Below are 24,903 nucleotides of genomic sequence, written 5' to 3' on the forward strand. Positions count from 1 at the left end.
GCGAACATTAGCAAACCTCCTTGTTGTTGGCTTTTTCTACATGTGTGCACCAACTGCTTTTACTAATTCTTTGGAGGGCAGGTGATTTGCAGCATTTTCTAACAATGTACGTGGAGTCACACTTGATTTTGGCTTTTTTGTTTCTTAAATAAACAGAGGTCATTGCAAAGGAGACAAATTACTGAATTCTGGTGGCTTCACAGGAAAAAAAAAGGCAGTAGTTTAAATAAATCATATCCAAAGTCAGAAGTATTTACTGTAATATGGTAAGAAATGCAGATGTAAATCCGTTTTCTACAAGAGAAAATTCTAGATTTCACTGTTTAGTAAATACATTTGTATCTGAAATCTTAACTTCAAATCATGCACCCAGAATCTTAACTGCTTAAAAGCAAGTATCATTTAAAAATACTGTTCAGTTGCAGAAAGAATTTAAAACATACAAGAGTTTCAAGAAAAAATACTTGTTAAAATCTGTTTTCATTTTTAAGGCCATCATGTATGACACAGTCAGAGTGCCATTGACACTGATAGCTGGGACAGAACAAGAACACATTATGAAATAGAAAACCTCTGAAAAATGTCACTAACAGTTACTTGCTGTAAAATAGATAGAAGCCACAGTTCCTTAATTCTATAGTATGTGCTTTTCTATTTACATGTATCCTAAATGACAATATTACTGTGACTGAATACATAGCATTTGGCAGAATATGTCTTTAATGCAGGTGTAGACTTCATTCAAGGTGATACACTTGCATATAAAAAACAGTTAATTTTAAAGTAACCCTAGAAGAATATTGCAAGTAATGTCGTATAAACGCATAGTGTTTGTGGGGAAAAAATTACTTCACTGGAAAATAAAGTCCCGCAGATTGAGTTTCTCACTAATTTATCACTATGTCACTTTCTTTTTGACCGAAGATAGCTCTTTCTGGATCTCACTGAATTTTGGCCGGTTTTCAGGTTTGTAGTCCCAGCACCTCTGCATTATTTTATATATTTCTTCTGGACACTTTTGTGGTGCTGACATTCGATATCCTGGTAAAGGGAAAAATGTTTAGTGTTGAAAAATTATACATATTAACAAATCTAAAAAGAAATTGGGAAAGTTCAAGATCACTGCATAAAAAAGAAACTTGAGTGTAAATTCTCCATGCCTCTAATAAGAACAAAGTCTTCAATTTGAGCTGACTAATCTAAGCTCAGCTACCAACAACATTTAAGTTAGCTATGATAAATTCCCCATATACTTGTCTCATCTCTAAGGGCAGCATCATGCTTAGATTTATTTTCTGAGTATGAGAATGTAACTACCCATAAAAGTTTTGTTTCTGTCCCCTTCTTTTTGTGTACTCGGAAAACCAGTAATGAACAAACCACATTACTCCTTCCAGAAAGCAAGACCTAGTAATAGTCTAACATTTTTGCTGAAGCTGCTAGATAAACTTTATATTATTACTTTGTTATTTTTATACTGTATGTACCAACATACATTCCTATGGATCTGTACAGCATCTGTTTTGCTTCCTGCAAATAGGTACCTTTTTCCACTTGTTCTCGTGCTTGTTGGTTGGTCATTCCAGGGTACGGGCACACTCCTAGACTGAAGGTCTCCCACAAAAGGATGCCAAAGCTCCACACATCACTCTCAGATGTGTATCTCCCTAAGGAAAAGACAGAGAAACAAAGATTTGACTTACAGATCTTTTTCTTAGAGTAATTCATGTTTTAGATAATTATGGACACAATTTTTTTGAAGAGGTATTATTTTGTCAGGCTTTAAAGAAAAGAAAGCTGTAGCTCCTAATGAACGTTCTTTGGATATTAGAGTCTCCTATATTTCAAATGACAAACCTAGATTAACTTAATACTTTGGAATAAAATAAGGTTACACAGTTCTGCAATTTGCACACAGACTTGTTACGAAAAGTGGTACATGGCTTAGTATCTCACCAAGTTGGTTATTTTCCATGCAAGACAAGAATTTCTTTGACGGTGATGTCCAAAAATATTTTTGTTCTAATATAAAAGGACAAAAAAGTCAACTTTTTTTTTGCTTTCTAGTTTACAGTTGCTACTGCAATTTTGAAGAGCCTTTTTTTTAAAAAAAAACACCTTTTCCAGTTACTCAATATAGCTGGGCAATTAGTGTTCTCAGAGCAGCCAAAAGCAATGGAGTTAATTTCAAAGACAGCATCTTATCCTGAGAAGCTACACTCTGAAAATAAAATGGTAGTTTTATAGCTGCTTCAACTGCTGTTTAACTTGTACCTTGAAGTGACAGGACCAATCAGTTTAAACAAAAAACCTGGTCTAATGGTTCTGTTATCCAGATATGTTTCTGGTTGATGGCAGAATGAAGATAACTGATTTCCAAAACTCATTGCAGAACAAAAGTCTCTTACTAGGATGAAAGGACAGCTCTTGGCAGGACATACTCCTATTATCTCCGACTGGATTCACATTAAGCACACTGTATCTGGAAGTGACAGCTTGTTGTCTTTTGCAGCAGAGGCTGTGAAAATATTACCTTAAAAATCCATTTTCTACATTTCTTTTAGCATTTTTCACAGTTGTATTTCTTGTTACATTCTGTTATATTCTTTAAGTGTTTGTACATGTTCTTTCAATAAACATATGTTCTTTCACATGTGTTGTTTGTTCAACACAGAGCATTAAACAAACCAACTGGCCAGCTTCTGTTACTTGCCCCTCCTTCTCCTGCATTTCCAGAATGGCCCTATAATCCTCTTGCTTGTGACAGATTCTCAGCTAACGACTGAAAGACCAGTATTCTTCACTTAGGATAGAGAAAAGAATAATACATGTAGGTTTGTGACATTTGCTACTATGACAACTGTTCTGACGTCAGAAAGTTCAGTTTGCTCTTAAACTAAATACAATTTCCAGCTGTGCTGCATTAACTTTCATGCCTAGCAGACAGTAATTACTGACATTCACTATGCCGTGTGCAGTAAGATTAGTTTTCTTGTCTATACATCAACTCTTCAGAATTTAGTATCCAGTAAATTAACATTTTTCATTAAAGTTATTCAGTAGATACAAGATGAAGTGATTAGTTTTGTTTAAAAGAAAGAACAAGTTCTGCTCAGTCAATTATATTTCCCAGGATGATAATATCTAGGCAAAAAAGGGCACGGTCTTTCATAAATAAATACAATAATTTACTAATGCTACAAAGAATTGAAAAAAAGTACTAGAAAAACATATGCATTGAAAAATGTGTATTTTAGTATAAAGAGAAGAGGAAACAAAACTACCCCATACCTTAGCATAAGTATGCAATTTAAGGAGGTGCTTTTAAAATAGTTTCTTCATTTGCTGGGAGTGATTGGAATCACTTCCAAAGCTCCAAATATAGCTCCAAAGAAAAATACTGCAATGAAGTGGCATTGGACACTATGAATTGAACTACAGTGTAAGTTTTCCATAAACTCAGATAGCATCAGGGTTTTATTCCTGACTTCATACACAACTCCATAACCATTTGTTTTAATCTGTTTCCTGTAATTCTCAACCTATATTTTGTCTTTTTTTTTGTGTGAATACTGCTATTAATTTGTTATACGAAGTAAATCCAAAAGTGATTTAATAAGGAACCTTGACTTTACAGACTGTATCATTCATGTAATAGCCAAATGACTCCATCACTAACTTTCCCATAACACTTAAATTTTGCTATTAAGAACTGATATATACAGTGGTTGTCATCTGATTTTAAAATGCTGCAATTTAAATCTGTCTCATTCTAGTATCCTTAACTACTTTGAACCTTACCCACACAAATTACTTATGACTGTATAATTACGATGGTAAAATGCAAACCAGTTATTTTTACTTGTTCTTTTCAAGGTAGTGAAAACAGAATACTCCATCAAAAATAACCAGGAAACCTTGCAAAACATAGTTAAAGCTAAATATTAAACTGCTAAACACATTAACAAATATTTCAGGTTATTTTCTAAACACTGCAAAAGGTCACTTAAAAGCTGGCTGAGTATGGATGCATCTTAGGAAACACCGAATAAAATGTTCCCTCTCCTGTAAAGACATTCGAAAAAGCTAAAGTCAAAATAAATAAAAAAAATGGTGTCACAAAAGCCAGTTTCCATTGGGCTTCATATGGTGTTGAAAAGTGGATTATATATCATTATATATCAAATATATATATATATATATATATAAAAATAACACATACAAAATATATGAATGTGAATATTATCAACATTAGTAGCTCTTAGAGTAATATCAGGTCAGTCACTCGAGATGCATTTATTACTAGCTTTCCAAAGGAAGCGTTTGCATTATTGCATTATGGCATTAACTGCTGCAGAAGTGCTAATGAACATAAGCCTTTTTTTCTACTAAACATAAGTCAAATGCTATGATTTTCATATGGCTCTAAATAAAAGCATTTAAGGTTGGGAGGAATATTTAAAGAAAATTAAAACAAAGATGTAAACACTTTTTTAAGAAATGAAGAGTTGCTTGAGATAACTGTATTCAATACATGACATTCATGCTCCTTCTATGTTCCTTCTTCACACCTTACTTTACTGTATTTCTTAGGTTTCACCTACCAACTAAAAAGCAAAATCTGGAAGCTTCTATTTTTGTTCGGAAGCCACTACTCACATTGTGCGGACCAATTCCTTAAATCTAAAATAACAGAACTTTCCCCTCACACCTCCAGGACAATAGAAGAGCAATATAGAAAAACACAAGTTAAGAACAGCTGCTGTTTAAAAAAAATCAGTGACCTTATTTTTCTGTCATGCCATGGTTTCTCTAATTGAATGTTCTAGAATATTTTTTTTTACCCTTTAAAAAAAAATACTAGATTACTGCCACAAGTATGCAGAACTTGCTATTCATCTTGCTAATGATTATGATTTTGGTGACTGACTAGGTAGTCAACTACAGTGGGTCAGCAGCCTAACTAAAGCATTATTTTATTGTTAAATCAGTAACAGGTTTGATGTTGCTGCTTTGTTCTGTTTGAAGAGAAAATAGTACTTTATACAGTTTAGTATTTCAGCCTTATTCAAGTTTTTTTAAACATTTGTTGTTCTGAGCAGGACACAAAAAAGAATATATGCTCCAGTACTGTTCCCGGTGTAATTCCCTGCATCTTACATTGTATAGTTTTTTGACAAGAAGATAAAGGACTATTCTTACCATAGTTGAGAGCTTCTGGAGCAGTCCATTTGATAGGAATCTGCTTTAAGCCTGAAGATGAATATACTCCATCATCTTCCTGACGAGACATTCCAAAATCACTTATTTTCAAAATGTTGCTTTCACCGACCAAACAGTTTCTTGCAGCCAGGTCTCTAAGTAAAAACAAGAAATAAGCACCCATATTTTTATAGATTCAAAATTACTAAAAGCCATTTAAAATGTGAAGGCAAGTCTGAAGCAGCTTCCTAAATTTTTTCTATCATAGCTGAATTTACCATTAAAAGCAACTATGTGAAAATGTAGGAAATGTTTGTACATACTAAATACATAAAATAAGCATCTACTGAAATAAGCAGATGCAAGGCAACAATTTACTCTGGCTTTATTGCCCATTGAGGTCACAGAAGTAAATTTACAGATTAAGATATTGGATTTAATGCATATCGAAGAAGTATGTTCCTCTAACTGTGAAAGAGGTTGAGAAAAACAAGTCTGAAATCAGAGTTTCCAGCTGAAAAAATATGCAAATATTTAAAATAGTACATTAAAGTATGTAGTTTTACATTAACTTGTTGTATTGTCCAGCAAAAGCAAAATGTCATCACTTATACCCACGTTTGTAAAATGTGTTACCAAGGAGTTTTCTGGAATTCAACCCTGAAGTTTCAACCATATTAAATTAGTAACATTTTAAACATTTTCAACTGCTCAGTACAGTCTGGATGTTATGCCAGGTGCACACAGGGAATTGAAAAAGTCATAAGAGGTAGATTGTGAAAGAAAATTTATAGAGCCAATTAAAATCATGGACCTCAGCCTATCTAGTATTTAAAAATGTTCTAATTAAGAAGGAAATACATACTGAGCTGTCACAGATTTATTCCTCAAATCTAGTCAATTTGATAAAGGAAAATATGCTAGAAAGTATGTAGCATGACCCTTATATGTAATGATTATGCACAGTTCATCTAACATTTGCGCTAGTTCTCTATTTCTTTCAGAGTAATCTAAATGAGGCAGGTTTTATCATTACCAGAAATTCTTCAAATGTATTCCATGGAAATAAAACCAGTATTTGAGAAAGCTGATTAACATTATCACACTATTTTCTGGGAGCACATGAATCAGCACAAAGTCCTTTGGAAGACCAAAGGCACACAATATTTCTGCTCCAGGAAACTGTGTTTTACAGCTACTTTACGAGCTGGCAGCAGGTCACTGAGCTGTGCTTTTCCAGCTGCCACCCTCCACGCAAGCACCAGGAGTGCCAGGGACCAGGTAACAACCTGCCTCTCCTGCAGGTAGACACAACAGTCAGGTCCACCATCCATATTTATGGGCAAGTTGTTTCCTCTTTCTTTTTGTCTCAGTTACCTGTCTAGCAGACACATGAGAACTTTTATCACCATCTTTCATCACGGAGTATCAATACAGATTTAAGAAATAGTGAGTGCACAGCTGTTAACACTGAGATAGAAGAGGACGCATTGCAAGACAAGAGACAACACAATTTACTAATAAAGATACAATTAGTATATCAAATATAGTAGTCCAGGTCATTAATCTTAAGTATTGTTTTTGCTTTCAGGTAAAGCATCCACCCTTCTAAATATATAATAATACAGATTATTTTTAATCTGTCATTTCTGTTAATAAAGTCTATTGAGGACTTGCTATGTTCACTTCTGATTTGAACAGATTTACTCTTCTTTTCTCATGCATCAAGTTTACTTTTTCTCCTGCTTATTTGGAAAACATTTTACGTCCGAACATTTCTTTCTCTTTTCCGTTAATTTTAGTCATAGAGTTTTTAATTGGCTTTTGAATTTCCCCTTAGTGCACTTAGTTTTCTGCTTCAGGATTTTGAACCAGGAACATTGAACAAATCCAGTGCCCTTTAAAATCATGCCAAAACTCAACCTAAAATTTTGTTACTGTGTAAATTTAATAGCCCCCTGCTATTGAGGGTGAAGTGGTTTTCCAGCATCAACCAATTCACATGTTGTAACTACATCTTGTGGTAAGTGAATTTTCCAGGTTTTTCTTTTCTCCCTATTTTCTTACTTGGAATTTCTCCAGATTGTCTGTTCTTTTAACATTTATTATGTTAATTGCTCAAGCTGCTTACAGATGCTGTGCAGGTCAGGTTTCTTGTTAGTAATTCCCCTGTGATTTTAACTCTGTATCGTATTCTCAGCATTTCCTGTTGAATTGTCCAGATTTTTCCCTACTTATATGTTAACAAACTAAAAAAAGACATTACACTGACATTTATATCTTTCTCATGATTTTCTTTTTTACTTTGAGCATGTTACTTGATTTTTCAGTGTTTTCCAAACAGTTCATTTACTGCTTCTTCTCATCTCTGTCTTCTGATCTAGCAATACACTGATGCTATTGATATATTTTCTTATAGAGGATCTTGGTACTTTTAAGTTTCGATACAAGAAAACTGGCCAAAAGTACATTTTGGCCACTGTGATTCATTAGAGAACTGGTAGCTAGCATTTGATAAAAGGGTTTCAAAAACACCACCTCCTTTGCTTTAAACAAATAACAGCTTTAATTTTATCCCAGTTGGCAGGATTCTAATATCATTTTGAAAACATCCTTATATATCAATATAAAGTTCTACTGGCTACTGATAAAAAGAATCTGTCAGTATTTCACAGCAGAATATCCCTGTATACTCCCTAAAATCTGCATACTATCTCATTCCCTCTCCCATCCCTTTGGTATGGACTAGCCTATCCCTCAAGATTTAGTTGCTGTCTCCTGCATATCTCTCCTGTCAGCTCCGTTTGGTCTGGAGGATGTTCTGCTGCATGGACTAAGAAACAAAAACATTCCTCCCTTCTTCACATAAGGAAGAATGTGAAATTTCTTGCTCTCTTCTCTCTCATAGAGCTTCAGGCAGAAGCATATTTTATTACATGTGGCATGACCAAGAAGCAGAAAGCCTAAAAGTAATATTGGTTTAACTGTCACAGGGCTTATGGGAAGACCCTTGCAACTTATCCTTCTGTGTGAAACACAATGGGGTTCAAGAGAAAACTGGCACGACATCACTGAGTAAAATCAAAAGGAACTTCCAAATATATATAGCTGATGAATAGAACAAACCGTGTGAAGAGTCAATATTACCGACAACTATCCTAGTTATACAAATATTTGTAATAACTCGTCACACATAGTTTGCTTTCTCTGCCTTCTCCTTAACTTTCCCTAAAGTAAACATCCTAAAGAAGCAAAGATACAACTGCATGGAACTAGCTGCCTATCTCTGTATGGGGCATTGCCCTTCTTTTCATATAGCATTTACTATTTGCTGCAGTAATTCCATAAAATCAATATTATCACTAACACACAAAAGCAGCAAATACTCATTATACAAGTATTTGTACTTGTATAAGTTATTATACAGTACAAATTATACTAAGCAGTTTACAGATCAAGTTCATTAGTAAAAGAAAAGCTTTGATTTTTACTTTTAGATGCCGTGCTTATAGATGCTCATAAGTACATTAAAAACAAAAGGAAAAGCCCCTTAGCCCAATTACTAAAGAGGTAAAACTAAAATGTAAAACAGAAATCTCATTTTTATGCACCATTCTAAAGCTTCTATCAAACACAAAGAGTTGCATATTGTTAATATAGATTGGACTGCTGACACTACAGCAGACGGCTCTAATGACTTCTGCTAAAAATCCAACAGCAAATTGAAGAGGTAGTGGAGACTATTTCTTTGTGCTGGAGCTGCTACTGTCCAGTCTAAGGTATGTCAGTGAGGAGTTAAACCTCAAATTTTTATTTGAGAATGCCCTGGAAAGAACTGCATAGCAAATAACAACCAGTATTTGAATGAGATTCCATTTATTTAAAAAAAGAGACAACCTCACGTTACAAAATCCCCAGGACAGACTGTCTCACTGAAGAAGCATACTCAGCTGAAAAACACAAGTAATCTGAACAAGATCAGAACACTTTATTTGCACATTTAATTCAAAATACTGCATTAATCAATCACAGAAAGGGTGGCAAGTCTACAAATGAAAATTGTTGGGTTTTTTTGTGGTCTACAAATATATCAACTCTTTCAGCCACTTTAGATAAATTCCAATGCTGGTTGTCTAATAAAATAAAAATACATTTATTTCAAAAGCTTCGTGTTAAGCGTATGCTGCCTTTTTTTTTTCCTGAGTGAAGAACATATAAAATAGTGTCTAATAACAGATTACTAAATACTAACTAAATTCTAGTAGATAGATTCCTAACTACTAAATAGTAATAGATAACTGGACACTAGATAACTAAATACTAGAGAATCAAAAGCAGGTAATTTTAATGATCTATGCTGGTCTCATAGTTTATACTTCTTGCTTCTTATTATTCTAGTTATGACATAATGAATAATAATGGAAAAATATTAACTGTAATGCTAATCATTTGTCTCAGTTCCTCACGTAATTCATATCCATCCTCATTTTCACAGATGACACTAGAGCCAAACCAAGCTAGATGCAGCAGCGATTTTTGAACGGTCTAAGTTCTTCTGCTTATTGTCCATATTGTTGAACACTGTTTTGTTTTCCACCTATAAAGTAAGTAATTTCCTCACCTCAGATCCCTGTTATCCTTGTAAAGGATCAGCTTACAGGGATCAGTTACTCCTGTAAAGTATTTTGATATTTTCAGATGAAAGACTTGAAGATTTTCTTTTCCCCAAAACAACCAAAAAAGTGTTCAAAACAAACAAAAATATTCAGAATGACTGTCTTCAGTAACTGAACACAAGCATGAAAACTAGGCTTATATCTAAAAGGCTATATCTAAAGTTTTTCAACAGTTAAAATTTCTGTGAATGAACAAGTTAAATCACACTTCCACACAGAACCTCTATTTTCTCCACCTGTAAGACTAAAACATTGTCCTGTACTCCAATAAAGGTCCACATTGCACTGTTCACTCTCACTTTCATGATAGTGAGATTGCCATCACACGAAATGAAACATTGCACCTTCGTGAACTATCCTTGTGAACTAGGGTTACTAAGACAATATTAACCAAAAGATTTAATTTGCATGCAATACAGGTCAAAGAAAGCAGAAGAAAATTAAAACTATCAACAGGCTTAGACATTTTTAAAAGCACTATAACTTGGCCTGACTAGAAATCAGTTGGTAAACAGTCATAAACGTCATATTCTAGAAAACAACAGAACTACGATATATGGTCATTGGACACTCTAAAAGAAAGTATTAAAATTTGAAAAACTTGAAAAGTGTCTAAGGACATAAACACACAGAGTTGAGCATCATTGTGTTCTTAATTCAAAATTCTAATACACATGGGTGATCAAGCAATAACCCCTGTGATGGGAGAAGGCGAAGAGGGTGAGGTGCCCCACAGGAACAGTGCAGCATGCAACTCCTGCTGCACAGAGTGCAGAGAACTGACTATCTCAGCACAGAATGGACTGGAGGGTCCTTTGCTTTAGATATGCAGCCATAGCCATTACTTGCTTCTTCCCGAGTTTATCAAAAGAATGAGAAAGTCTACCTGAGATGAGCCAGACCAGCATGAGGTAAGTGCGCATGCGGCTCAGCCCAAAAGAGAGTATAAATCCCGAACAAACAACAAATAAATTTTGGAGAGAGGACAGCCTGAGCTGGCTTCAACTCACATACTCCTTTCTAGTGATTGGTAATGGCAATCACACTGGCATTGTGACTGAACTGTATATTGCAGTTGCTGTATTTTGTTAAATGTATACCCTTGTATTTTAATTTCATTATATTGCTCCACCACTCCGCTAAATGTAACATCAAATATCCTCAAAGTACTATTATATTCACTTTTATATTAACCATTGCATTCTCCACATATTAAATACCTAAAAGAATTGGTCAGAGAGTATTGGACCCTGACAATACATGTATTATTATCCCCACCCGCTGAAGAGGTGAATTTCTTACTGTTTTGCTTGATTTTCTTTCTTTATGTAAGTGCTTTGCTAAGCATGTGGTGGATTGTGATATCACAAAACTGGATGATGGAAGGTCACAGCATCCCATGCAGAAGTGCAGAATGGGATGCATTTGTTTCACCAGGACAAAGCAAACTGCTTTGTGTGCTGCGTGGTGAAAGGAAACCGCTATGTGCAGTGACCTCACCACACACTTTCATGCTACGTCCTTTCCTATTGCTATTTTTTTTTCTGAAGAAGTGACAGCTGTGCTGAACTATACAGCCACATTAATAACAAAGATCTTGATGAACTTTTGTGCAAAAAAATTCAAATTTCATCTACAGTAGCTGATTATTGCAAGTGCTTTCACATACACCTACTTGAAACAAGATAGGAACCTTGTACAGTCATTTCTGATGAAGTATGGCGTTCGAACCAGGACTATATGTTTTTATAGACTGAAAAATGTTCAGTTACTAATGAGCAGGTACACAACTACAATAAGGTATATTCTGAGGTAAATGTAAATTTTGAGCATACTTGCTTACATTCAATTGTTTTTGTAGCATAGGCGTCAACGGTTATTTAAAGAGTTTAAAGAGTTATTAGTACTGTAAGATTTTCACCCAGTGAAGTCTCCATCTTTTTTTTCCAATTTCATAGGTGAAACAATTTCATTAAATCATCTGCTAAAAGGCTCTCCTTCACCTGGAATACCCAGCCTTCACAATTTTAAGGCAAAGCCACCCTGTCTCTGATGTTACCTGTCTCCTCTGAAGCATTCCCACTTGTGCTGGTTGCCTGTGGATTTGCAACGCTTTCCTGACCTCTGGGGACTCAAATGCTTGTCAGAGGTGCAGAAAACCCATTCTTACTTGCAATTTAAAGACGAGTATCATCAACTACCAGATACCTATTACAGAACTATGAATTTGTTGTATCTGGCTGATATTACGTAGTATTTACACAAAAATAACATTCCAAAACTGCACTGTAGATGCACAGGATCCTGAACGATCTAACACAGCACTTGCTGTAGGCAAAGGTAGTTCAACAGATTACCCAAAGTTAAGCTAAACATTTGCTAAACTCTTAAACTTCCTGCATCATTTTGTGAACTGTCATATATTTGAAAACTGTCTGAAAGATGACAGAAAGTATTTTAATAAATGATAATGTACTGAAGTGTAAGGTGCCTGTTTTCATTTAGCGGCTTCACTAATGATCTGGAGGAAAAGTTAAATAGCAATTTAATTAAATCTCCAGATGATATCAAATTAGGAACTGCTGCAAACACCAGTAAGGGTAAAAAATTAAAGAAAAAGAATGAAAGGAGGAGAAATGTGTGTCGGAAATAAAAAAAGATGTAACCTGTAAAACAGAAGTTGTGAACAAGTATACCCAAATACAGATATTCAGTGAAATGCAAATACTTCACATCAATCATGCTGAAATAAAAAAAAAATGAAAAAAAAAAAAAAGAAATCCAAAATAGAAACAAAATAATTATGGATCTGATGGGACTATGTATAAATAGAAGTAATGGAGTGAAATTGAGCATGGAAAAACAAAACTTGATTATCTACTAGATTGTGAGAAGGCTGCCTAGGAAAATAGAGAAATTCCCTTTTCTTAATGCACTTACTTAACAAAACCATAAAACATAAAATAGGTGCAGAAAACAATGTTCAGTTTCAAAGAGATGGACTAAATAAGCTAACACAATGTTTTATGAATTGAAAGTAAGCATTTTGGTGTTTCCACACTCTCAAGTATGATTACACTAGTAGCAAAAACAAGCTAACAGTAAAAGCAGGAACGACCCCAAGAAGCACTTGCTTTCTGAATCAGCATTATTTGTTCATTTTACACTGTATGACCTTTTTAATTAGTCCTATGCACACACACTCGTCATCTCATAAAAGCCTCAGGTTCTAATTTTCCTACCTAGTATATGAGCTGCCAGCAGCATACAGCAAAATATAGATATATTTTCTCTATATGTTTATTTATGATTAAAACAATGTACAGAAATTGGTATAGATGAATTTATTATGACATTTTGAACCTACAAAATTGGATTTTTTTTTAATCATTCCTACACTGTTGGTATTATTTCCATCAAAGTCTGTATCTATGGCATCTCTGCCCAAATCCATTCTCTCCATTCAAAAGAGTGAGCTGATGTTGCAACTTTGCTGCCTGGAACTCCATGCCATTTATGGAATCTCATCACACACAGCAAACAAACAAACAAACGAAACAGATTTCACACACTAAAATTCAAGTTTTTAAATAACAAGTTTACTAGAGGCTAGAGATCCATTTGGGACTATTGCATACAACAAGATAGAAAATGGCACTTAAAATGCTTTTCTTTTTTTTTCTCTCCAGGTAAAATTTGGCTTTTATGATAAATTGATAAATGATAAATTTAGAGAGTTCAGTTGACTGTACAGTTTTATATACTTACATGAGGCACTTGCCTTTTCTTATAGATTCATTTTGCTACAGAAAACCCCTCCCCTCCCCTTTCCCTAGTATTTAAAACCTGTAATTCCACTTTTTTTTTCTTCTTTTCCAGATGCAAGGCCTGCCACCACTTTCAGCTACTACTGATGTCTAAACCCTTTCCTCAATGCAGCAACCATGTAGTCTCAAGAGATTTGAAGATGGGTTTCTTGTGCTTGCTTCTACTTTTTAATTTTACCCTCTAGACTTGTTTGCATTTTTAAAATCACTGAATAGGTTTGCTCGCTTTTCTGGATCTCTCTTCTCTGAGAAAGGTTAAACTTGAATACATGTAATATTTTATATATAGAAACATTATTATAGCTGCTGTAATTTAAGATGCATGGAATTAGTCATTGCAATACAGACATAAATTCTGTGGGACTAAAGTTCTGCAAATGCCATTTGGAAATGCAGATCAAACACAGTAGACTGCTTAGATGTAGTCGTAGGACTGAAAGATAAAAGCAAATCCCAAGGTAGAAACCAGTGTCCAATTCACTAAGAAAAAGTATGAAAACGATGAGGTTGCAACATAATGAAACAGCTAATGAAGTTGAAGGTGTGAGGTAAAACTTCCTATCCTATCAGCAAAGGAAAAAGTACTTCATTAAGTGTTACTAGAAACAAGATATAATTTCTTGAGATAAATACCTTCTGTAAGCATGTGCTGGAAATGAACTGACACAACGCAGCAGCTAGAAAAGAGGATTTGGAAAAACACAGCAATTACCTGGTGACAGGACAAATTAAATTCCCTTTTTTCCCTGTAGAGAATACAAGTATCAAATTATTTTGATAACACATAGTTAGTATTTGTGAAAAGCTACCATGACAACTAGTATCGTAAGAGAAAGACATTCAAGTCTAAATGCCAGTGTTATATAACTTGTCTCAAGTTTGCTTTATATACACAAGTTTATATGGATATAAATACCCACACAAATACAAATAAGTGAAAGAATTTTCAGTTTCCATTTTCAAATTTTTTCCAATTGGATTGCCCTTTAATCAGACTATTTTTCCTTTCTTAATCACAACACAGTTTGTCGCATTTACTGGGTAATTGAAAACAAGTACTTTTACTTCTTTGAATTTTTATTATTCAGCTATGAATATGAATTTTTCTAAATTACCACTTTATTTCTCACTTTATAACATCAGTATCTAGTGCTTCAAGTAGTATTCTGCTCAGTGTATCTCTGGTGACCTTCAGATAGATAAAATCTTTCTTTCATGTGTTTATATCTAGAGCATGGATACCAACTGCAACTCTTCATGCTATCTTTGTAAATGAGGATATGAGTAGCACGATATTTTAGAGAGGAAATGATTTTGTCTTGAATATGGATGTGGGGATATATAAGAAATATACAATTGATTGGTGAAAGGAAAGTTTTGTATATAAACCTGAATCTTAGGGGAAATAACTGAACAATACTTGCATTTTTCTTTTCCTTTTTTTTCCAATATATGACAGTAGCTGCAACTAGTAACATAGCTGAAGTGATCTGAATTTTCCAGGAAGTTTCCAGCATGTTAAATCTGCATGAGGAGATAATCCAGTGCATGAGAATCAGACAACCAGACTGCAGTAGCCGGTGCTATGGCTCCTCAGATTCCCATTATATGCAGCGAGAGACAAGATGAGTAATGCAGCACGCATTACTCATGCTTAGATCTGGTCTAGTCTTGCATTCCAGACAAGTCCTGAACTGCCTGAAGCAGAGCTATCAGACAGACACCACTGCAGGCTTTCTCTAGGGAGCACCTTCTCTTCTTTGCCCTGACCCCACGCACACAGCAGCAGCACCTCTGTGCCCCACCACCACTACTTGCAGGATTTCTGTGCCTCCTCATTTCCGAATTACATCACCGTGACCGGGCCTATGTTCCAGTCTCATGTTGGACATCTTCAGCAAAGGGTCAAAGCACCAGTAGAGATGAACTACATGGATTGAAGAATTGACTGAGACTGTAATTTAGAAAAATTCTGGCTCACTGTCAAATCAAAAAGATTACCAGACACTAAATTAGTTGTTATAAAAGACGCCTCAAAAGGAAGCTGGAGCACATTAACATAGTGGCTAATTCCTGCTTAAAAACAAAAAACAACCACCATATGTTTAATGATGAAAAGTATATTTGACATAAAAACAACTTCCATTACTTTAAATTTTTTCTAAGAGCACCCTCAGACTCTCTATATTTTACCTAAAGAGAATAAGTCTCTCTTTTTACGCTTACTGTACTTTCCTGTGATAATAAAGTTATTTATTTACCAATATATAATTTCAATTTACTGAAAGCCCAGTTTAATTAAAAAAAAAGATATATGCAGAGAAGTTAAACATCAGTAAAGTAAAACACATTAATAAACAATCACAAAAAGTAACTATGTGATCATTGTAATATTATTTCACCCTTGAATTCAACCAAAATCAGAAAGCAACAGCATGAGAGAGCCTGTCATCCTGATGGTTGTCAGTTTTGCCATCTGTGTTTATAAAACTCACAATTTCTGTTCAGGCACAGGATAATCCCTGATTAATTCAAGCTAGAAAGATGTGAAACCCTTAGATACTAATAAATTTTCACAGAAGCAGTTACTTTAGTCACTATGAAAATTACTGTGTATGTAAATGGGAGGTCGTCCCGATAAAGGAAAATGAGGAGGGAGTCGAGTTGCTGAATCCATCCAGGCCCTCCCAAGGCTGATGTGGGAGAGGCTGATCTGCACTAGAAATAGTGGCAAGGAAGCGGTGGGCTGGCCAGGGAAAGAGGAGTCAGGAAGCTCCATGTCAGCTAAGATAAAAAGGACAGTCAGTTTGCTCATTACTCAACGGGAATGGAGATGTTTGTCGCCAGCTAGTCTATTAAGAAGTGATCGTCATAGCAGCATAGTTTAAAAACTCCCTGTTTAAGAGTTTATATATTAACTCAGCACACTGATCTCAAAAATCCTGTCCAAAAGTTACTCTAAAAGCTGCAAACCTTTCAAATGAAGTATATTTGCTTAATCTGCCCTCTTACTCCCTACATAGTTTCTTGAAACTGGGACGTGGCTCTTATTTCACTGCTTTATTTGTACTTCCCAGAACTCATGAAATTTGATGAAGTATCTGACATCCAGCTTTGCCACGTAAGGGTTTCCGATCTTTCTCTGTCAGGCTTGAGTGACCCTGCCCAAATCTGTGAACAATAAAATACTGTAACATTGATTCAACAATTCTTGCAGCACCATGAACCTTCATGATCTCTCAATCTTTCCAATCAGTTAACATGTCAATAAGGCTTTTTTCACCGATGAAGTCTTGCATAGGGGATTTTGTAATATCCTTTGACTAAGAGCGAGTTTCCCTTTCAATCAATACTCACAGAAATTAAAAAAAAAAAAAGTTTCATAAAAATGTCCTCATGCTGTAATTCTGCCAGAGAGGATAGAAGGAGGCTGAAAACTACAGTGAAATGACAAAAGTGAAAAAAAAAAATCCAACATATCTGAGCTTATTGTTTCATTATATTATATGAAAGAACTCCTTTAGGACTCCTTAGGATCCAAGAGAACTCAATTTCTGAAGATGCATTTGCTCAGATTTGTTCAGAATCTTATAAGTAGCATCTATGGTAACTGCAGCTATCTTTGACCTGAGCTGAAGATACATAACCTTACCAAAGTTTCTCTTTGGTTTATGAGAAAAAATGTCTTGATGTTCCAAGATGAACAATAATTGAAGGAATGTATTTCCTTAGTTATATGATATGTAGAGCTATACACCAGCTATGACTATGTAGAAATAATATATGCTTTAAGTGTTTTTCAGACGAATGAAGCACACTAAAACCACTTTACAGTCTTCTTCCGTTTTCCACACAGCTGCATAGTTATACCAAATGTAACACTTCAGTGATCAAACTAGTACAATGAAAAGCTATAAGGTACTTTTGTCAAAAATCCGCTGGTACAGAGACCATCTACTTGACAATAAGTTCAATCACTGGCATTCTCTGCAAAAATAGTGAAGAAATTTTTGTCGAAGCAACAAAACTTAGTATGCATATAAAATAATGCATACTAACTGCTAAAGTGCAAATGTGTAAAATTAGAAAAAGGAAATGTACTTATTTTCCTCAAAAAAGCAAAATGAAAATTTATCATTCATTATCACTGACACAGAGCCTGAGAATTTTCAATTAAAACTGAAGGAGTTTCCTGTCTGAAACAAATGGGTACACTCATCTTCAGACTTCGGAAGAAAGAGTATTAGGAAACCACTAAAATACTGAACTGCATTACATTTCACTGCAATAGTCAGTTCCTTTCCTAGCAACACTTACAGATTCACACAACACCAATTTTGCTATGTCTTCTGCAATTAGACTTTGATCTGCAGAATGAGTTCATTTTCACTACAATTTAAAATTCTTGTTACAAAGACGACAAGCAAACTACCATTTTGTTTTAAATATGACCAGATTAGTCAGTGTTAAAAGCAATTAATTCACTTCTCTTTCATGGAATGAAACATATCTGGTTGTAAAAAGCCTGAGTCTTTCCTTTATATTCAGTTTCAGTGGGAGGTTAGGACCCTCAGTTGAATAATGACTCCCCCCCCGCCTTTTTTTTTTTTTTTTTTTAAGATACATCTTGGTACCTTTAGATTCACAGCTAACCATTTCCTCCCAATTATTATTATTAAAGCTACAATGTTCTCCAGACTTTTTAGTCTGCTCAGAAGCACTGTTTAAGAAATAGAAGTGGACTTGATGACAAAGTGGCTACAGGAGTTATTTCGGAAAGAGTAAGTAAATGTTTAAATTGTTGAATATTAGGACACATTTTTCTTGCCAGAAGAAATCATGGAATTTCAAAATAATTTGCAAAGTATGTCTTTTCATGCTGAAAGAAACCAGTCTGTGCAAATCTGCAGGAACAGTTCTAAGAACAAAATGTAATTTTATGTTCTGCCTCTTAAAAATAGCAATGCTAAACACACAAAAACTAAAATCCCTGTTGAAAATGACAAAAGCTAAGATAACAGGGATCTGTTAAAAATGAATCCTGTAGAATCAAAATGAAGATCTGAGGTAGAAATATCTAAATAGCCTACATAATTCTGGCATCCTTACTGTGTTTCAGGTACATCAGAAGATTAATATTTTCTCTTCTGTAGTTGCTTTGGGATAAAGTGTCGTACAGCAATCATTCCAGAGTACATGTTTTTATTGTTCTTGTGGAATACAACAGAAACTCACATTCTATGACCTTCAGGTTGTTATTTATCTAAACAGTAGATGTCACTAAACTTTTGACATTCACCATAGAAGATAATTACTTTTACTCCACTACTCTCCATTGCAATAGGGCTATGAGAGTACACAGTATTATTTACATCACGTAGGAAAGCTGTAAGATTTTACTGATCACCACAGTAGCTTTCTCAAGCATTAGTGTATTTTATTTTTATATTAGTTCCCATGGCCTACACTCCCATTTTTTATTTTTCATTTTTTAATTAGGGAGAGCTTCTTGCTTTCATGCAGTGAGTGGATTTATTATTTCTAAAAAAAGGTGATACTTATATGAAATTGCCTGAATAGTACTTGCAAATTCCTTCTACTTATAAGGAAGAAAGTAGTACTGCTGTTAACAAAAACAACTGAAACATAATACCATATCAAACACTCCCAATGTTACACCTTGTAAAAAGAATGTAGTAGCCTATGAAAACTTGCTGATGCTTCTTTCAATCCATTTTGTCTTATTTTTAGCAAAGCTTACTAATTTTTTTTAGTGGGAATCTTCTGTATCAGGAAGATCTCACGAGAAAAAGATAAATTAACTTAGTTATACAAAGATAAAAAAAAATAAGAAAAAAAAATCTCCTTTGAAATGTCTTATGAATCGTGTTTGTAACATAAGACTTTCTTCTAATCTCTTACTATATGCTTACCCTTTCTGTAAGAAATTTTGATGTTTAACTTCACTCCTCACCGCTGTGTGAAGTCTACAGAAGTTCAGGTTTTCCAGTGCAAGGACTAGTTTTTGATTTGAGCATGCCACAAGAATGGCCATTGTACTACTAATAATAAAAAAATTCAACAACAATAACAAACTCTTCTAGAGGTACAGATCACACCTATATTCACTAGAAGCACTTGTACTACAGTATCATGCTGCTTTCTGAACACAGATCCTTTTGAACTCTCTGCAGTGGACCCTCTGCTGAACTCTAGCATCCTAACAGAAGTTCAGCATGGCAGAAAAAACAGACAACTTCCTGATATTTTCAGCACCTACTGAACCACTCAAACATATAAGACCAGAAATGCCAGTTTGCTACTAAAACATTTGCTTTAGCTATGCTGCAGCAAGAACATATAACATCACACTTCCTGATACATTCAAATCATATTTTCAACTATGCAGTTAAACCTGGAAGCACAGGGAAAATAGACATGATAACAAGAAAAGTCAGAAAGAGTTCTGAACCACTGGAAAGTACCAGAACTTATGAGGTTTTAGGTTTATTTTCTTGTAAAATTTTCCTCCTAAAAATTGTTTACTTTCTTCTAAAATGTCATTACTTTGAACACAGTATCATAGTATTGTGTTACAAACCTGTCAATATAACTGACAGTTTTATCTTCAAAATTGTGTTTATTTTATAGTAACTAATTATTTTAGTTCTGATACTGCACTTATCAACACTACTGAAACCAGCTTTAAGACTGCTAAATCCTTACCATGGCCAAGATAGACTTCCTCACTACTCCAGCCTAAACTTCCAGTCTTGCCTTTTACTTGCAGCAGCACCTACAGGCAACTTGTCCATTAACTTGATTTGGGAGAACCAATCAGCAGATGTGCATTAATCACCAGTGCGAGGTGAAGTTACAGTTCATTAGATTTAGTTTCATTTGTAAACCACGTATGCTCATTAGCAAGGATTTCTCATGTCCTCCTTTCTGATCCCAGAGGGAGCAGCAATAAATCATCCTGTCTGCCCAGGAACCCATCTCCCTGCTCAGCTTAGCACACCCCTACAAATGAGTGGATGGATAACCTGGGGAGATAGCACCACTTCCCATCTGAAAATCTCTTACAGCTCCCTCTGATAGTTTATGTCTTAATGATTCTTAGTCATATCTTTCATCCTTGGATGAAGAGTATTCTTCACTCATTTAGCAAAAGAAAACAGATTATTTAGATATAATTATTTTAAGTTAGTTCATATTACAAAATATTAACTTACAAACAAATGTAGATACTATGCTAATACTTGTGTTCTTAATTCAATTTTATTATTTTCATTTTGAGTACTGAGTTATCCTTTAAGAAAAAAAAATGAAGTATTTTACAGTGTTTTACACTAGATAAAATTTGGTCTGGTATTTTCCCCATGAAGTAGCAGAAGTGAAAACCCAAGTTGTGAATGGTTCAAAAAGATCAAAAGCAGGGTTAGTACCAGAAGCTTTCACAAGAAAATAAGCTTCTTTTTCTTGTTATTGTAAAAATTTAGCTACTTTGACCTGAAGAGATTACTTCTGGAAGAACATTCATTTCAGTGCAAACATTTTAAAAATTGACAAAAGAGTGTTCCCAGCTAAGGAACAATAACTTCTATCCAGTACAATTTTAGTCAGCATCACTTCCATTTCCGCCATTGCAAACAATGTATTATGCTTTCACTGATTAACAGTGAAACAGACATAGCAGAGAGGCTAAAAAACACTAATGGCCATGACAGTGCCTTAAATCTAAGGAAATCTTTGACACATAACAGTTGGGGTTGGCCGACAGGAGCAGTCTGAGTGGGAACCTTGGTCTGCTGTCATCCACACACAAAGGATTTTGTTCACCAGGGTGCTGGTATTAGTTTCCTGCGCAACCACTGAGTCCCCAGAGTAAAATCAAGGTTTCAAGTTACATGAAAGTTTTATATGAATACACGAAATAGTTCCTTAAAAACACACAGGGTCACATTTGATTAGAATCAATAAGTTAATTTCCAGTGGAATGACCAACTGAAGAATGGAGGGTACAAGCACACACACAAGTGTATACTAAAAATAGTAGGCTTTTTAGCACCCCTCTCATTACTAGTTATTGGTTTATTCTATGACTGCAGATTTCTTATTACAATATTTTGTTGTCAATATTGACATTGATATATAAAAAAACCCTACATAGTAATTTTGCAATATTATGTCTAAATTTATCTCTTTGTGGCATTTCAAATCACAATTGTAGGAAAAGCAACATGCTAAAATCACAGAGGTCAAAAGTAATTGGGTTGTTTTCACCATTTTATGGAGAGTATGAAGAATGACATTCAAACACCATCAACAACAGGGAAAGTTTATCGTAGAGTGAAAATATCAACCTCGTCAAAATCTTTCATTTAATAGACACTTTAAAACACTAGTATAAAGAGCTATCATTGGATAACCTGATGCCAATCAGGTAATAACATTGCTTGCATTACTAACTAGATATACGATGAAACCTAGTGGAAATTTCAATTAAATAAGATGAAGCTTTATAATTGCCTTTTAGAAAGAAGAGGAAATCACAGAAAGATAAAATTTATTTCCCTGTACTAATTTTTAAGTAGAAACTTCAGTTTGCTGTTCCAAACCAAGAAACAGTGGAATTTAATGCTCTACACTAAACTGACCTCTAAGAACTATTCATTACTCTTGTTAGTCTCAAAGTGGCCACAGTTAAACAACAACTTTGCTTTGCAGTTTTATCAACAGATGACTTGGTAATTTAATATTTAACAAGAGTAACAAATGGTAAATACAATTGCTGTAAATTCCCAATGACAAAGAGAATTTGTCCTATTTACCTCAAGCTCAAGCATCAGCTGAAGAGCAAAATGTGGTTTTCTAAAAGAAGATAACAGAACTTTGAGCTTTATCATTAATATGACAAATATCAATTTAATATGGCCATATTCCACATAACCATATTTATTAACTCAGTCTTTTACTTATGTAACAGCAAAAAGCCATAATCAAAAAAACCTTCTAACATGCTGCACATATTAATTTAATATAATGAGATATAGAGTCTACTGATTATTGATATAAGAACAAAAACTCACAAAAATATATATTTCCTACACACTGCAATTACTGACATCTCTGGTAAAAGGACTGCAGCACTGAGCTTAATTCAGAAAAATCTGTGTAAAATAACAGAAAATTGCACAGAGAGAAATGCAGAGAGTAAATTAAAATGCATTCAGACATTTCTTATAACATGTTTTAATCATTCAAACTTATGCATCCATTACACTAGTCATAAGCTTTCTGAACTATTTCTGCAGCAGCAGTAAATTAGTTTAGCAGGGTGATAATCAAAGGATGCTTATGATGTAAACATTGACAAGTAAACAGAGAGTGGGATAGACCAGGTTTTTCAATGTATTACACATCTAATACCATTATTTCTTAAATAAAAAATAGGTCTTCAGCCTCCACCTAGAAAATACTTGCTGCAAAGTCTTTTTCCTCTTAAAGTCTTACTTTTATGTTACTACAGGGAATCATTGAATTTTCCTGTGAAACTGACTGTGGGGAGAGGAAGCTGTGAAAAAGGATGGAGTATTGTGAGTAGTACAGACTGCCTTACACAGAAAGCAAGCAAACTACAAGAGTGGCTTTAGCCAATAATTATCTTCCTGCATTTAAGCTAGTTAACTTAGTTATATACAATAAATTATGAAAATGAAATGTGAAGTTTAATGCTAAACTGCAAAAATATTTAAATTTTCCTGAATTATATAATCAATAGATCACACATAGTGCATTTCTAGAGATTTATGTCACAATACACTGCTTGAACATTCAACGAAGATGTTAATTCAGCACACATTCTTTGGTTTACACACAGATTGCAGCACACCACTGTTATGCTGCAAGTTAAAATGCTTCAGATAGCACACAGGAAATTGTTTGGCTCTTCATGCTCTTTGTACAAAACACATTATACGAAGAAAATAAGCCTGAGTGAGAAGGTGACAAATTTTCCACAAAAGGATTAAAATGACAATGAAAAAGTAGGAGTTATCTAATTTAGTAGCTGAAATAGTGAGGAAATGATCAAACTGGAACTCAATATTATTAAAAAGATAAATTTTGCCATTAGAGACACAATCACTAAAAGGAGTGTTCCTAAGGAAATGTGGGTCTACTGAGCAGTTCTTTAAGCAATACGGTTTATCGACGGCATCATTTAAAATTATCTGCTTAAAATTAGTAATTCCTGGTAAGATACTGTATCTGTTTTTTAAAAAAAGAAACCTAAAATATGATCCTCCAATCTACTGTGGTATTGCAAGCAGAATGAAGCAGAAGGTTCCCCTGCCTCTTTCCTCCTAACTAATTGTGCTAGTCATTCCAGGGTTGGAACTATCACATTGCAAAACACACCCTGTGTCTGAAAACTTCCAGAATCAATATCCTGGATCACTGCAAAGCACTCACATTTGCATTATCTGGCTCAGCTTAAAATAAACGTGAGGTCTCAAACGTAGTTTCCTTAGCCACTGATGAAGTCAGATTCTCACGCAGAACGGACGTACGTTAATACCGGCACGGCACTGTCGGGGCACAGAGACAGGCCGCAGACGCTCAACGCCTCGGGAGAGCAGCAGCAGGGAGGACGAGGCGGTGCAGCATTCGGCAGGGTGCCGTGCCCCGCGCTCCGCGCCGCGGCCCCGCGCTCCACACCGCGTCGTGCTGCAGCGGCCGCAGTCCCGGCACCGCGGCGGCGGCCGGGAGAGCTGGCGGGGGACGGAGCGCTTGCACAGCCTGTCCGCACGCTTGCTGCAAGCCACTTCCCAGGACCGGCAGCACGCGTTCGTCAAACTTCATGACAGGGAACAAATTTCTCAGGGCACTGTCCCTTCCCTCCGCGTCCCTCATTTTTTTTCTTTTAAAAAACAACATGCCTGTATTAAGTAGACGGCCAATAAAAAGTAGCGGGTCTTTCAAAGTTCACATTTGTGATTTTAACTTTAAATACATTAGAAATTATTTTTAGTGTTCACACTGTGAAATTATTATGCTTTGAAACATTTTATACAACAGAGATGACACCTTACAAGAAAAGTTTATGAATAAATTATGATTATTTCTTGTATTTATGTACCATTTCAACCATACCATTGATAACAGTTCTCCAAAACACTTATTTGCTGAAGCAC

The 24,903-nt window shown here is 34.9% G+C and overlaps 1 protein-coding gene across 2 annotated transcripts in view; it reads right to left on the reverse strand.

Annotated features, from left to right (window-relative positions):
- Positions 1–702: 702 nt before the first annotated feature.
- FER (FER tyrosine kinase) overlaps positions 703–24,903 on the reverse strand; it is a 135,973-nt gene continuing 111,772 nt past the window's right edge. For both annotated transcript variants that reach the window (XM_010224213.2, XM_088531372.1), the window contains 3 exons: positions 5,203–5,357; positions 1,545–1,667; positions 703–1,041 (listed from right to left, as the gene is read on the reverse strand). In XM_010224213.2, the coding sequence (XP_010222515.2) occupies positions 899–1,041; positions 1,545–1,667; positions 5,203–5,357 (421 nt within the window). In that variant the 3' untranslated portion in view covers positions 703–898. The remainder of the gene's footprint in view (positions 1,042–1,544; positions 1,668–5,202; positions 5,358–24,903) is intronic.

This window comes from Tinamus guttatus, unplaced genomic scaffold (genome assembly GCF_059628265.1).
Source record: "Tinamus guttatus ecotype Peru unplaced genomic scaffold, ASM5962826v1 Tinamus_guttatus_pri_ptg000411l, whole genome shotgun sequence".
NCBI lineage: Eukaryota > Metazoa > Chordata > Aves > Tinamiformes > Tinamidae > Tinamus > Tinamus guttatus.